Source organism: Eleginops maclovinus, chromosome 19 (assembly GCF_036324505.1).
Source record: "Eleginops maclovinus isolate JMC-PN-2008 ecotype Puerto Natales chromosome 19, JC_Emac_rtc_rv5, whole genome shotgun sequence".
Taxonomy (NCBI): Eukaryota; Metazoa; Chordata; class Actinopteri; order Perciformes; family Eleginopidae; genus Eleginops; species Eleginops maclovinus.
The window spans coordinates 10,794,436-10,807,305 of record NC_086367.1 but is presented as its reverse complement, the minus strand read 5'-3'; the positions used below and the strand labels follow the sequence as shown (position 1 = coordinate 10,807,305).

Sequence of the window (12,870 nt, the reverse complement as noted above, 5' to 3'; positions counted from 1 at the left end):
GTGGACTTGATGCAGCTTTTGAACGCACATATGATTCAACCATAACCGAGGCGCAAAGGCTGGACTTAAAGTAATTAACCATTTTAGGCCATGTCATGTCATTGGCATCACCTCTTCATTTTAAAATTCCTGTAGGGTTAGATTATAACGATAAAATTAAGAGACATAAGGTTAAAAATCATATTTAAAAAGCAGATATAAACGATGTTCCTTTTTTATTAGGACACACAAACTCAAAGCATTGGTTAAATCTTATTTTGGTCACAAATGCAAGAAAGCTTTTTAAACCTTCAAGTGAGTTCAGTTTAGTTTTGCGGCTTGGAATGTAATTCAAAATACAAAATCTTGTCAATAAGACACATAAGTTACACTTGTTGTCCACACAGTACACTGGCCTTTCCTCTCTTTCAATCCTGTATTTTAAAAAAGGAGTTCTGTCTGAGTCTTATACGAGTATGAAAGCACTCTTCATCTCTTTTAACCAGTTGATTAGGGATGTTGTAGATTTAACAAGGCTCGGCAAAGCATTTCAAAATAAATGAATAAAACGGCAACATTTGTGGACACTTACCATTTCTGTTTTTATTGAAAATATGGGAAACTTCAAGTATGAAACAATATATTTTCTGGAATGGAAAAGTAAAAAGGGTTGCTACAGGTCAGTATTTACATACAGCTAATCTCTCAAAAATGTACAGTTTCATAAATAATATTAAAGAGGAAATATACAAGTTATTGAGAAAAATAAAAGCTCCAGTGATACATTAAGTGAAAACGGTTTAAGAAGCAGCTTCAGTTAACGTAGAAGCAAGTTAACGAGTCAACAAGTGTTTAAAAAAAAAATAACCTCTTTGGTGTGCGCTCAAACTCTTTTGCTTCCCCTCAAACTCCAGCTTTATGTTATCTGAAAATAATGCTATGGTGCTTTAATCAACAATCACCAACAGTGGGAGGTATCCAAATAGATGCATATCATAATAATAAGAGTAAAGTAGAACCTAATCTTCAATTGATAATAGGGACTATATACACATTTTACATAAACGTGTGTTGTACAGTGCAAACATATCCAATGTACAAATATTGCAATACTCCTTTTTAAACACAATTTGCATGCACCTTATTGCCTTCACCAAAGACCAATTACATCCCTTTGAGCTTCACTGGTGCAAACATCATCACCGTGTCCTATAGTGAAAACAATGTGCAGACAAGTTGCATTCTTTTGGGGCTAAAAAAAAGAAACAGGGATGTTGACAAGCAAGTGTCAGGCAGATAATGTTTTCACATGATATTCCCTGATAATAAAAATGTTCATAAATCATATCTCATATCTCATGAGCTTGTGGTCAAGCTCTGGAACTTCTCTCGTAAGCTTTTCACCAGATTACTTTCTGTATTTTTCCCTGAACCAGTTGCAGCAGACTTAATGGTACAGTCCAGCTCCTCGTGGAGAACGTTGTCCCCATCTTTGCCTGTTTCTCTTTTTGTCAGAGACACCTGACTGACTGACAGGCAGGTCCTCACAGGTTCATTAAGGTTATGTACTTCATTGAGTGGAAGAGACCCTAACATGTGGTCTAAGGAGCTCCACCTGCACAGCAGGGGCTGGGCCCAATCCTCCGCCATGGCACAGCTTTCTTTGTTCCCCGATTCAGACTGTGAGCTGGGAGAGTCTGTCAGAGCTCTGTGAAGGTCAGAGGAGCTATTGTACTTGTGTGAGCAGCCATTACATCCGCCAGTACTGCACTCTAGCAGCCCGTTTGGGGCAGAGCAGCTATGGGTTACTTTTGAGGTGAGTGAGGGGTCTGTGTATTTGGTGCGCAGCTCCTGTACGTGAGGCCAATGGAAGGCCTTGGTCTCCAGGGTCGGGCTCTGTGGGCTGGCTGCAGAGTTGGGGGTCTTCACCGGACTTGGAGAATGCTCCTCAGTGATGACCGCTTGATTGCAAATGTTCAAGGGCAATCTCAGGTTGGGGTTACCTGCACAAAAAACAGACACAAAATGCTGTTCAGTTTTCTCCATACATGGGCTAAAGAAGTAGGTTACTGCGAAAGGGAGCAACATGGCAATCATTTGCATCAAATTTACCCTTTTTCTTCAATTGCATTATTTCTTCTTCAACTGCAGGCAAAGTCTTGAAGGCCTGTTGGTGCACTTTCTCTCGGTTCCTCTGCCAGACCAATGGTCTGTTGTTTTTGATGCGCTGACTGTACTGACGTGCGAGCTGGAACACCTTGTTTTTCATCTTTCCCATGTCCTGTAGGATCTGGTCCTCGTCCAGACTTGCCCGTAAGCTAGTGATCCTGGGTTGTTGGGCATGGTCGGCATGGCATGACGTAGAGTCCTGACTGGATCCACCCTCCACTGCTGGAAAGGTTGTTGTAGGAGATGAGATGGGGGAGCGGTCTGAGGTGCTGCTTATTTCATACTCTTCTAAAATCAGAGATGGTTGCCTATTGATTTTAACTTCTGAAAGGTCTGCGCTGGTATCCTGCGCCACATCTAAGCTTGAGTCGTTAGGCGTCTCCTCTGCACTCTGCAGGACGCGCTCATTCTCCTCCGCCATCTCCATTTCTTGCCAAACCTTGTGCATTTCTGATGAAGGTCGGAACTCTTCTTCTGTGGTTGAGGCATCAGAGATGCTCTGAGATCTAGCCTTGGCTCCCACTGCCCTCTGTGTTTCAGTCTTTTGAGGAATGCCAGCGCTCTGATTTTTTTCCAAGCCAGGAAGGTCAAACACTGACCAGGAAGTAGGGCGGTTGCGAGAGAGGCCTTTCCTCTGGACCGGGGTGGCTTGCTCCTGAGGAACGCTGTTGAGCTGTCGGCTCAGATGCCGGACCAGACCTGCTGGTATATACGAGAGACTCTCTCTGCGCTTGATGCTGAAGTTAGCGTCTTGGTGCTCAGCGTGCTCGTAGTATTTTCTGATCTTGCGGATGAGGAGGCGGTCTCGATTGGAGAGAGTGGACCGGAGTTCCTCTTCAACCAGATTGTTCAGTTCAGGATCGTTTGTAGGCGTTGACAGACCAACCTCTGAGGTCACCTGTTGCTCTGGGGACGCCTGAGCGAACATCTGGGCGTGTTGCTCTAAGTCCATGCAAGCTGAGGGGCTTTTGAAGACTTCATTTTCTACCGGGGGCGAGGGGCAGGCGATGGAACCCAAGTCCTCTGAAACCAGGCTGCTCCTCCTGGACAGGCTGCTGATGAAGCGCTCTGCTATCACGCTTGCCTGGTCCAACACAGAGGAAGGTAGGATGCTTTTATCGTCTGAGAGCACCTCCTCTTCCTCCTCAGAAAGCTCCCCATTCGTCAGTACGCTCGTTTCCTCCACTTGGAGAAAGGAGGAGTCACTCTCTCCTTCTTCTTCTACAGTTTCTCTTGAGGTATCCTGAGGTTCTTGGGTGTCGTCATCTTGTTGTAGAAGGGAGCTGGGAGATTCTGGGCGCTGGGGGTAATGTACCTCTTGTTGATCACTCTTCCTCACTTGAGGGACACGATCTGAAGGGCACAGCTTCTCCACATTGGCCTGAAACATGATAGGAGTGTTTACAATGGGTAAATGAGACATTATGATGGCAAGCACTCTGTTAGCCATTAATGTAATGGAGTGAGGCAATTTAATCTAAAGCATCCACAATTTATGATGCATGTATTTAATCTTTTGAGGCCCACTTGAGCTTAATAACAATGTTTTATGTATAATATGAAACTGTGGCTGAAAATTAAGCCAACATTGGGAATGTATTTACGGCTTGGTTAGTAATGCCCTTCTTTTGGACCATTTCTGTTTCCTGTTGCAAGTTTAGTGGGGAATATTTCTGTCTCTGTGGCTTCAACCGTGTCTATATTGCTGATGTCGCCTCTGTCGGCCATTTATCTAAATTACTTTGCAGGTGTTGTGTGGCTCTTTTGGAGTGTGGGCAATTGCAAGGAAGTGCAGCTTGGAGCTGTGTGGTGGAGATAAGGTTAGGAAGAGTAATGAGCAACACTTTCCTCAGACACAGGGGCTGTTTAGTAAAGTAACCTTGAAAGTCAGGTGGTAACTGCCCCAAAATATAATGTTGCCTTTCTCAGTGATCACAGAATAGCAATGTGTGTGTGTGCCATTTAAATTTTGCAGACTACAGGTAAGCATCAGCACTAATATAACATGAGGATGGACAGGAAAATTGAATGAATGTCACACCTGGCCTGAGAGACACCTGTGGAAATGAATGGCTTTAAAATCTCTAAAGGATTTAGTAAGTACCTGAGGGGCCGGCGTTTCTTTGGCAGCCACATGCACATGTTTTTCCTCCTGGCTTTGAGTTTCTACAACCTCTGTCCGTGTGGTTTTCAGTTCAGCCAGATCTTCTGATCTATTCTGATCCTCCTGAAGAGCAAAATACAAGACATTAAACTGCCAATTTGTATTCTAAATCATCCTAGAGATCACACAACGACGCACCACAAATTTGTCACAGTGGAAACATTTCCTAGAGATTCATGTGTTTATTCTTCAAGGTTAGTCTTGATAACCTTTGCAAAAGTATTTTACTTCACATTGCAAGTCTTTTTTTAATGTTCAGAAACAAACTGGTGGTGTAACAATTATCCTAAACAAAGACTTTCGAGGAATTAATATTCAGAGGGGAAATGGGGGGATGAAATATCAAAGAGCAAAGCTTTTATAGTGATAATTCAATTAGATTTCTACAATAATCCTTGAAGTATAACAACATTTAACAGGTTGCATTAATCCACTGGATGGAATGGAAATGCAGGCAATAGCATTAGCTTCAACATCAATCACGAAGCACAGCACATTGTAACGACACGCATGAGAAGACAACACAGGAGAACAGAGCATGCACAGCGGGATGACCTCCAACCCCAAAACAAAGCAATAAAATCAAAAGGCATGCACCAAGTCTGACTTTAAAGTTGCCCCCGTCTGTTTTAGAGTTAACACTCAGTGGTGTTGGAGAACTTCAGTACATGCACTTCAACAGGAGGAATTCAACCCGAAGCATTCAATGTGCACAGTGCAAATGGTAGCAGGCGTTAGTTGGTTTCTATTTATGAAAGAGGCAAAAAAAAGAGGGAGAGAGCTAGCGTGGGAGAAAGAGTGGCGCTGAGTATTGGTTAGCCAGTGGAAGGGAGCAGGAAATAGGAAACCCGTGGGTGGCAGAAACCCTCACCGTTGTGAAGTGAGTAGAAAGCAAAGCCCTCGCCCTATAGTGCCAGCAGGAGATGGCCGCCAGCACTGAGCTGGCAAAGTCGGCTACCTGGTCGTCTCCCATCAGTATATCCTCCTTGTAACTCTCCTCCTCCTCCTGCTCCTCTGCCTTCTCCAGCTCCAGATCACTGTTAGTAGGACTTAGCGGTTCCAGAGAGTGCCTTCTGGGAATTAGACTCTCCACACATGACCTCTCCTCGCCTACACTGGGGGCCAGTGAACTGACACTAGTGTCGGGCTGAAGGGAGCCCCTCTCACCCAGCAGTGTACCCTCACTGTCTGCATGCTGTAGCGTGAAGTCATAGAGATGTGGTTTGTTACTGCAAGGACAGTGCTAAGTCGTGGTGTGATTGCAAAGACTGTAAAATGGGATGGAATCTTCACAAAGCTGCTTAAAGATTAGGTGAGATATGATTTTTGTAATCCAGGCCAAGTCCAAGTATGTTCTGTGAAGACAGGGTTTGTTCTTTCTCATTTTTAGTTTTGAGATATTTAGCAATTAGGAAATAAAAATGGGACTGCAGAGTCTAACATGGATAAATCATATCTCACCGCAGCAGACTGACATTTAGAAAGTCAAGAATGAAAAAAATGTATCAATTTGGATTTCAGCACTTACCTTTAAAACGGCTGCACGAACAACAGAGAAAAAGAAGAGATAGATGTAAGAGGATGGTCAATAGCTTTGGGGTTACAATCTCAACATGACAAAATAACCTGAGTATCATTGAATCTTTATAATTATGGTCATGACACATTGTGTGCCTCCGCTAGCAGAGACTGAGCGAGGCCCAGACTTTAGGGAGGCCTTGTGATTAGATAAATACAAATTAGAAAACATGTTCCTCTCAGAGGCTCAAACTGGACATGATGCAATTAGCCAGGAAGTGATGACTTACTCCTTCACAAGGATACGTGGGGGTGGGTGAGGGGTGACATGAAAATTGCTTCTTCATTACATTGGTTTGAAAACTGGATGTGGACTGAGAGCAAAGGGAGCGCTGAGGGCAAAAACACTGAGGTTTCCTCTTCTATAACGGCCAATTAGAATAGATGCGAGTGGGGAGATGAAGTCTAAGATTGACTATTGAAAAGAGCTTGTGTATGACAAAGCCTTCCATATGGCATATTCAGTAATTGACTTCATTAGGGGTGAGGCGAGTGGAGTGGGAGTGTGTCTTTTGATCTGTTTTCCAGGCGTCTTTGAGGGAGAACAAAGCAAAAGGGATATGGACAATTCCTATTAGACACACAAATAACATTAGGCGGAGCGGAGCGGCATCCAGAATGTGGAGCAAACTTCCCCCCTTTAAAGGCTAAAAAACTAAACAGGTACAAACCTTCTGTGTTTCTCATGATTTGTTTTGCAGGCTCTAAAAAGACAGAACATGTTGTGTAAGGGACATTCAAAAAAAATCGCAAAATCAATTCTATTTATATAATGCACAAATAGACGGATGAAGAAGTGTATTTATACCCGATCTCCGTCTCCCATTTCTCCCTCCATCATTGAAGTCATCAGAATTGCAGGACTCTGTTTTCTTCATCCTCTCAGGACTATAGTGGTACTTCCCGGGATCTGAGCAGCGAGGGGGGGATGAAATGTCACACTCAGAGTCGCAATTACAAAAACAATTTTCTCTACATTGATAGACTGTTTATGGGATACGCCTTCCTGTTCAGATTCAGTGGCTCATTTTCCATTGATAATAAAACACCCTGGTCTTCAGTGAGACGCATCTTTGGTTGCTATGGAAACAGTTGAATTGTCGTAAGCCTATCAAAAGTTGTGACACTTACAGTTGGAGTTGTCCAGGATGGCTTCTTTTGCCTTTAAGAGAAACAGACGGCGTGTTTAAATGCAAGGCGTACCCTTCAGTTATAGCTAAGCAGAATATAATTGTTTGTGTTGCTGTTGTTGTTGTTGTTATTTACCTTCTGTGGGATGATGGTGTTGTGGTTCTCCAGAATAAGCCTCTTAATGTGATGGGCCCAGACACGCTTCTCTTCTACAGACTTGGCCTTTAACAACAAGCACTTATCATTTAGAAAAGAGACTGCAGTGGGAAATCACTTGCGCTCAGAAAAAGGTTTGGTCAACACAGATGTTAATATTATATACGTTCAAGTATTTAAAATTGCTATTTCTATAGTGCTGCAGAAGGAAAAAGGCTTTACCTGTACAGTATGGGGTTGCTTGGGATGCTTGAAATGGATGACACTGAAGAGCAGGGGATCCTTCGCACTGTCGAGGAGCATCAGGGTGGCGCACTGCAACCATAATCAATGTAGAGATGTTTCTACCAACAGAAGATATGACCTTTCTCCTACATCTATAGAACTGTTAAATCAATGAAAATAATGTCAAAAATCCTACTGAGATGTGGATCTTGTAGACATAGTGTTCCCCTCTTTTCTTGGTAATGAGGAGCATCCTTTCGAAGAGGAAGAGCGTACGGGTGTTCTTCGCCCGCAGGACATGAAAGGTTCCCTCCAGCACCAGCTCTCCGTAGGTGGTCAGGTCGGGACCCTTCCAGTTTATCAGAAGAGACTGTATCTCCTGCACATGAAAGCACACACACCCCCGCACACTGTCAGCCGTGTTCCTCCGGCATGAAAGGAAACGCATGCAAGCCTTTTATTTGTGTTCCTTATAACACAAAGAAAGGAAGGTGACGCAGACACTGTCAATGACTCAAACCAAAGAAATAATTTAAAAGCTCTGGCACTCGGAAATGTGTCTAGGTCAATAACAAACTGTGAAGACAATTTGTGCTCAGCAATACTTAATGATTTGGAGGTTAAAACTACACCTGAATGCAGGAAATGAAAGCTAAGAAGGTGAAATAAACCGCAAAAGAGGAGAGAGTGACAGTAGTACTGGATAACAGAGGAACATCGACAAAATCAGGGTGTGAAAAAAGACAGCAGGGCGTGACAGAGCGGCTTGCAAATGCACCTTGACAGAGCACATCTTGTACTGTGTGAGAGTGCTGCATGGCATTGACATGAAAACACATTTTCCAGAGGATGTTGGTATGCATGCATGTGTGGTGTTTCCGTCTGACCTGCACTCTGACAGCATGTTCGTGTTTCCTCTTCATGTCGTTGATGTACCAGGCCACTCCTGTCATGGTGTCTATGGCTTCCTGAATAACCTCATAGCCCTCCTCGACTGGGTCAAAGTGCCTCGCTATTTCCTTTGAAAAGAGAGCAGGGACCATTACAATCTCTGACAAGATAATTCAACAGGGAACTAGTCAAATCTTTCCTCAAACAAAGAGATGCGTGTCCAAATAAGTAACACTAAATGCCTTTAATATCTAGGCACATCAAAGAACCAGAATAGAAGAATATCACTCTTTGAACTGGTAACCAGTCACAGGCAAGTCCATGTGAAACTTGCAGTCTGCAGTTTGACCGCTGTGGACATTGTGTACCTGAAGCAGCAGGTGGTACTTCAGGATCCTCTGGACCGGCTTCAGCAGATAGGAGCCCAGAGGGAGGGAGCGCCTCAGAGCAGCCTGTCGCTCCCTGAAGAACTTGGCCAAAGTTGTACTACTCATGCAGTCGGTCAGTGCTGCCACTGAGCTGAGGGACAGCAGAGAATAACATTATATTTGACTGCAATCAAAGAAAATACCTCAGAAAAAACTGAATTAACAGAAATGTTCTCTAGCTACTTACTTGGGATAGTTGGTGCAATACTGAGTGTATATTTCAAAGTATTCACTCTGAGGAAACACAAGTCAGTTTTTCAAATTAGTATTTATTTCCGTGAAGATACCAATGTAAATCAGCATGAGCAAAACGGTTCCTCTCACCTTATCTACAAAGCAGCGGGCGATAGCCACAGGGTCGTTCTCACACATGTCTAAGGACTGCAGCAGTTCACTGAAAACAAAACAGCAGTGAGAAAGTTAAAGTGTTGATGTTTCTAACTGAATTGATATTTCTAGAAAGGGTTACAAAAACAGGGACTTATGATGAGTGTCAAAGTAAACCCATGCTGGTTCTCAGAGATTTGACCTTTGTTGAAAATCTCCACTAGATGGCGGCGTTCACTGTTAAACATTAACCTTACTGCATGATCAGACTGATAAGAAAAAGCCTTTGATTTAATTCTCTATGCCCTCAGTCGCATGAAAAACACTCTTTATTCAGAGCATGGGAAACCACAACATGAGAGCTGTACAGCATTTGAAAGCTTTGTAAGGTGTGACATCACTTCAATAATAACATGTGCATGACTGAAGGAGGAGGATACATGAGGGGAGGGTCAGTGTGGAAAAAACCAGCCGCACAGAAAACCTGAACATGATCATGAGGGCTCTGCACGAAAGCTGCTCCATTAACATAGCACTTGAAAATATGTGAATCAAACACAATTCATCACACAGCGCTCCGTAACTCGGATCAAAGAGTGCGTGGCTTTACTGGAACTGAATAATGTCAACATATTCACGGTACAATGAGAAAAATCTCTCGAACACAATGTCAATATTTGCTCATACCGCATGATTACTCTGTCAATATTTGGAGGTGGGAAAAGGGTTTAGAGTAGGGATGAAAATAAATTGGATTTTGTTGGTTTTTTATGGCAAAATGGACTGGTGCAACCTCGCAGGAGAAGGCCTGCCATGCAAATGATATTTAATTTGTACAGATCTCTGAAAATACATATTTTTCAATGTAAAGGAAAATAAACATATGCAATAATGATCATTCCCTCCACTCCCAATTATATGCAGATCAAAAAAAACTAAACACAGCTTCCCAGAGCAGTGGGACAAGAAAAATATGCCACTTTAGATCCTAAATCTGACTTGTACAGCTGGTTAGAATTTCATCACAAAGTAATAAGAAATCAAATCATCCCCGGTGTGGTTCAGAGCTGTACGATAACCTTGACATTACCGGGGAGGCTCCTTGCTGTGAGAGGAGAGAGGAATGTTAATGTGTGTTTTGGCAAGCAGTGTGGTCAGCAATGAGTACGCGCTGACATAAATGTGAAGCATGCACTCTGTGATATCTGCAGGAGTGCGTTTGGTGCAAAGTGTGTCGTTCCTTCCATCCGTTTCGTGTCAGTGTAAGAAATAGCAGCGACAAGTCAAATAAAGGCATTCCTAACATTCTTTCATTATCTTACGATAGAATATCATATTACATACATACAGTATGTGCGACTGAGCGGACTTTGAGAGCTTTGCCTGGCTCCCATGAAAGTCAAACTTAATCATTAAACAAATTAGATGGAGATGTGGTATGGTTAGAATGCTCTTTGTGTTTGTATTCGTGTGTGTGACTTACCTGTTGAACTCATAGATGTCCTCTATGTTTCCAAACAGGCCACACACTTGATCTGGCCGTATAGGGAGGTTACTCATATCGATAATGTGAGCCAAGTAGTCCTGGAAACACAGCAGAAATGAAGTTATATATTATCTGTTGACATATTTAGTAATGCAGGAATTCCTAATTCTTACCAGTAGAGGGAGCATGCATGTTGAAAAACAGTACTCTTCTTGTGTTCCTGTTATATCCTCTCTGATGTTTTCCTCTGACATCTGGTCTGATCAAGTGACTCCTACATGTGTAGGGCTGAATGACATGTGATCTAACGTAAACTAAATAGGGAAGGATCACATCAGGCTTTTCGGTTTAAGAAAAGCAGGACCATTTCAGATTTTCACATACAACTCACTATGTGATCTTTAAAGGATCCTTTTAAGGATTTGTTCCGTTGGCTAGAAGCCAGTGTGACTGTCTGGAAGAGGCTCAGTGGTACCCAGACCGTATACATCAGAACAGCCTGTCCTCCCCCCCCCCCCCCCCCCCCGGATCCCAGGAGCATTCAGAAGTAGATAAAAATATCTAAATAAAAACACAGGAAATAGATTTGCCGGCATCTGGATGATTATCCTCCCCTGTGGGTCAATTACACGCTCATGTGGCATACAAACAACTCCAAACAAGACAGAGGAGTAAGTTGACGATAGACAAACGCACACACACGCAGCGCTATATAAAGAGCATACCAGTAAACAGCCTCTACACACACAGCCTCCCAGACGATGTGGTGCAAATTCACACGCAAACACACACTGACACACACTTAAAAGGCATGCCGGTCAGCCCAGATTAGGGGTAGAGTCATCACTGAATGAACTGCTGTCCGTCATGGATGGAGAATTCCGGTGCAGTGAGAGCAATGCTGACTTGCAGTCAGCAGGGCGTCTCATAGTCTCCTATAGAAAGCTCGCCGCCAGTGTTAATACCATAAACATGTGACCTTTAGCGTAGCGTCACAGGTTTGATGCTATGTATGTAGCTCACAGTGCTGTTGAGCTCTTTAAAGAATAAGAAAGGCTGTTTTTGTCCTTTGTTAATGCAGTTATGTCAAATAAAAAAAGCACTGACCACATTCTTGATCAACAATGTTGATTTTTCAGGGTGTGTTTGGCCAGGTGTTGGGATGTATTTGGACATGCAAGACCAGCTGGGATAAACAGCTGTTCTTAAAACTTTCTTTCATGGATAGACAGATGAAAGTGAGATTTAAAATTTGTTAGTGACAAGATCTAAAGGCAAAGAAGACAACAGCTGCCGAGAGCTCAGTGTCAATATCAAGTGGAAGCTTTTGATTAGTTTGCTAAAGGGACAATGCCAAAATGAGGGAAAAATTTCACATGTCTCCGTCAGATTCAAGACTCAGTGTGAAATTAAATTGAGCTGCATGGGATCATTTTGAATGAAGCCATACCGTAATCATAAAAGGATAAAGGATACATTTGTACTAGACTGTGTTCCCACACTGTAGACTATAGAAAAAAGAGTTTCTCTCCTTTCATCTGTCTTATTTCTCCAGTTGGCGTATAGATGGAGGTGTTTGTGTTGGCTTGGAGGGTCTGAGAGTCTGAAGCTCTGTGCAGGCTGCGGCCTGAGTGACCAGGGCCAACGCAGGCTGCTTGATGGGCTGCTGCTCCTGTCAATTGAAATACTTAGAAGTCCTGGAAGTGTTTGTCAGGAGCAAGTCGTTACTCAAGCTGTGACGGGGGCAGCCATCCCTCCCACGGCAACTGCCAGACGCCAGCACGGACAAAGTGAGGAGAGGTGCTCGTTGGCTTACTGCCAGTCACTCTGAGAAATACCTCACATGTTAAAGACATTACCCATAGTGCAGGGGAGATTGTTTAACAGCAGGGCGCTCCTGTTTCTATCCAGGAAAGATTGAGAGCTACAGAGGCCTCTCGGTCTGGAAGTTGTTCCCAGATTACACCAGGTTGAAGATGTGATAAAAATGTAAGTGGTCTGTTGAGTGGGGGAATCTTCCCTGGCATTTCTGAGGTGAAGTTTCTGCTATCTTTGGCTGAGATCACAAAGCCCATGGTTTCTGTCATGAAAGACCTGCACTGTGTCCCAGTTCTGACTCTGTGATTGAACTCCAGATATGAGCGCAGTCCATAATCCCAGGCTACAAGCTGTACACTTTCCCTGCACTGTAAATATACAGAATGGTTTATATACAACACCATGAACAGATCATAAAGTGCTCTGCAGCCTTCGTCTACATGAACTAGGAATCTATAAACAAAGAACACAATTGCCAGATGTGTCAGGCATGCATTTTTCTCAACTGAGCGATTTGT

The 12,870-nt window shown here is 43.3% G+C and overlaps 1 protein-coding gene across 2 annotated transcripts in view; it reads right to left on the bottom strand.

Annotated features, from left to right (window-relative positions):
* Window positions 1-556: 556 nt before the first annotated feature.
* Window positions 557-12,870, bottom strand: part of LOC134881904 (pleckstrin homology domain-containing family G member 3) — a 28,886-nt gene continuing 16,572 nt past the window's right edge. Inside the window, exons 4-19 of one of the 2 annotated variants that reach the window (XM_063909499.1) lie at window positions 10,532-10,632; window positions 9,046-9,115; window positions 8,909-8,955; window positions 8,662-8,812; window positions 8,290-8,421; window positions 7,599-7,781; window positions 7,400-7,492; window positions 7,157-7,243; window positions 7,022-7,052; window positions 6,699-6,800; window positions 6,562-6,594; window positions 5,841-5,851; window positions 5,184-5,507; window positions 4,253-4,375; window positions 2,092-3,529; window positions 557-1,982 (exon numbers count right to left, since the gene is read on the bottom strand). In XM_063909499.1, the coding sequence (XP_063765569.1) occupies window positions 1,336-1,982; window positions 2,092-3,529; window positions 4,253-4,375; window positions 5,184-5,507; window positions 5,841-5,851; window positions 6,562-6,594; window positions 6,699-6,800; window positions 7,022-7,052; window positions 7,157-7,243; window positions 7,400-7,492; window positions 7,599-7,781; window positions 8,290-8,421; window positions 8,662-8,812; window positions 8,909-8,955; window positions 9,046-9,115; window positions 10,532-10,632 (3,573 nt within the window). In that variant the 3' untranslated portion in view covers window positions 557-1,335. The remainder of the gene's footprint in view (window positions 1,983-2,091; window positions 3,530-4,252; window positions 4,376-5,183; window positions 5,508-5,840; window positions 5,852-6,561; window positions 6,595-6,698; window positions 6,801-7,021; window positions 7,053-7,156; window positions 7,244-7,399; window positions 7,493-7,598; window positions 7,782-8,289; window positions 8,422-8,661; window positions 8,813-8,908; window positions 8,956-9,045; window positions 9,116-10,531; window positions 10,633-12,870) is intronic. The other variant, XM_063909500.1, reaches the window with a different exon arrangement.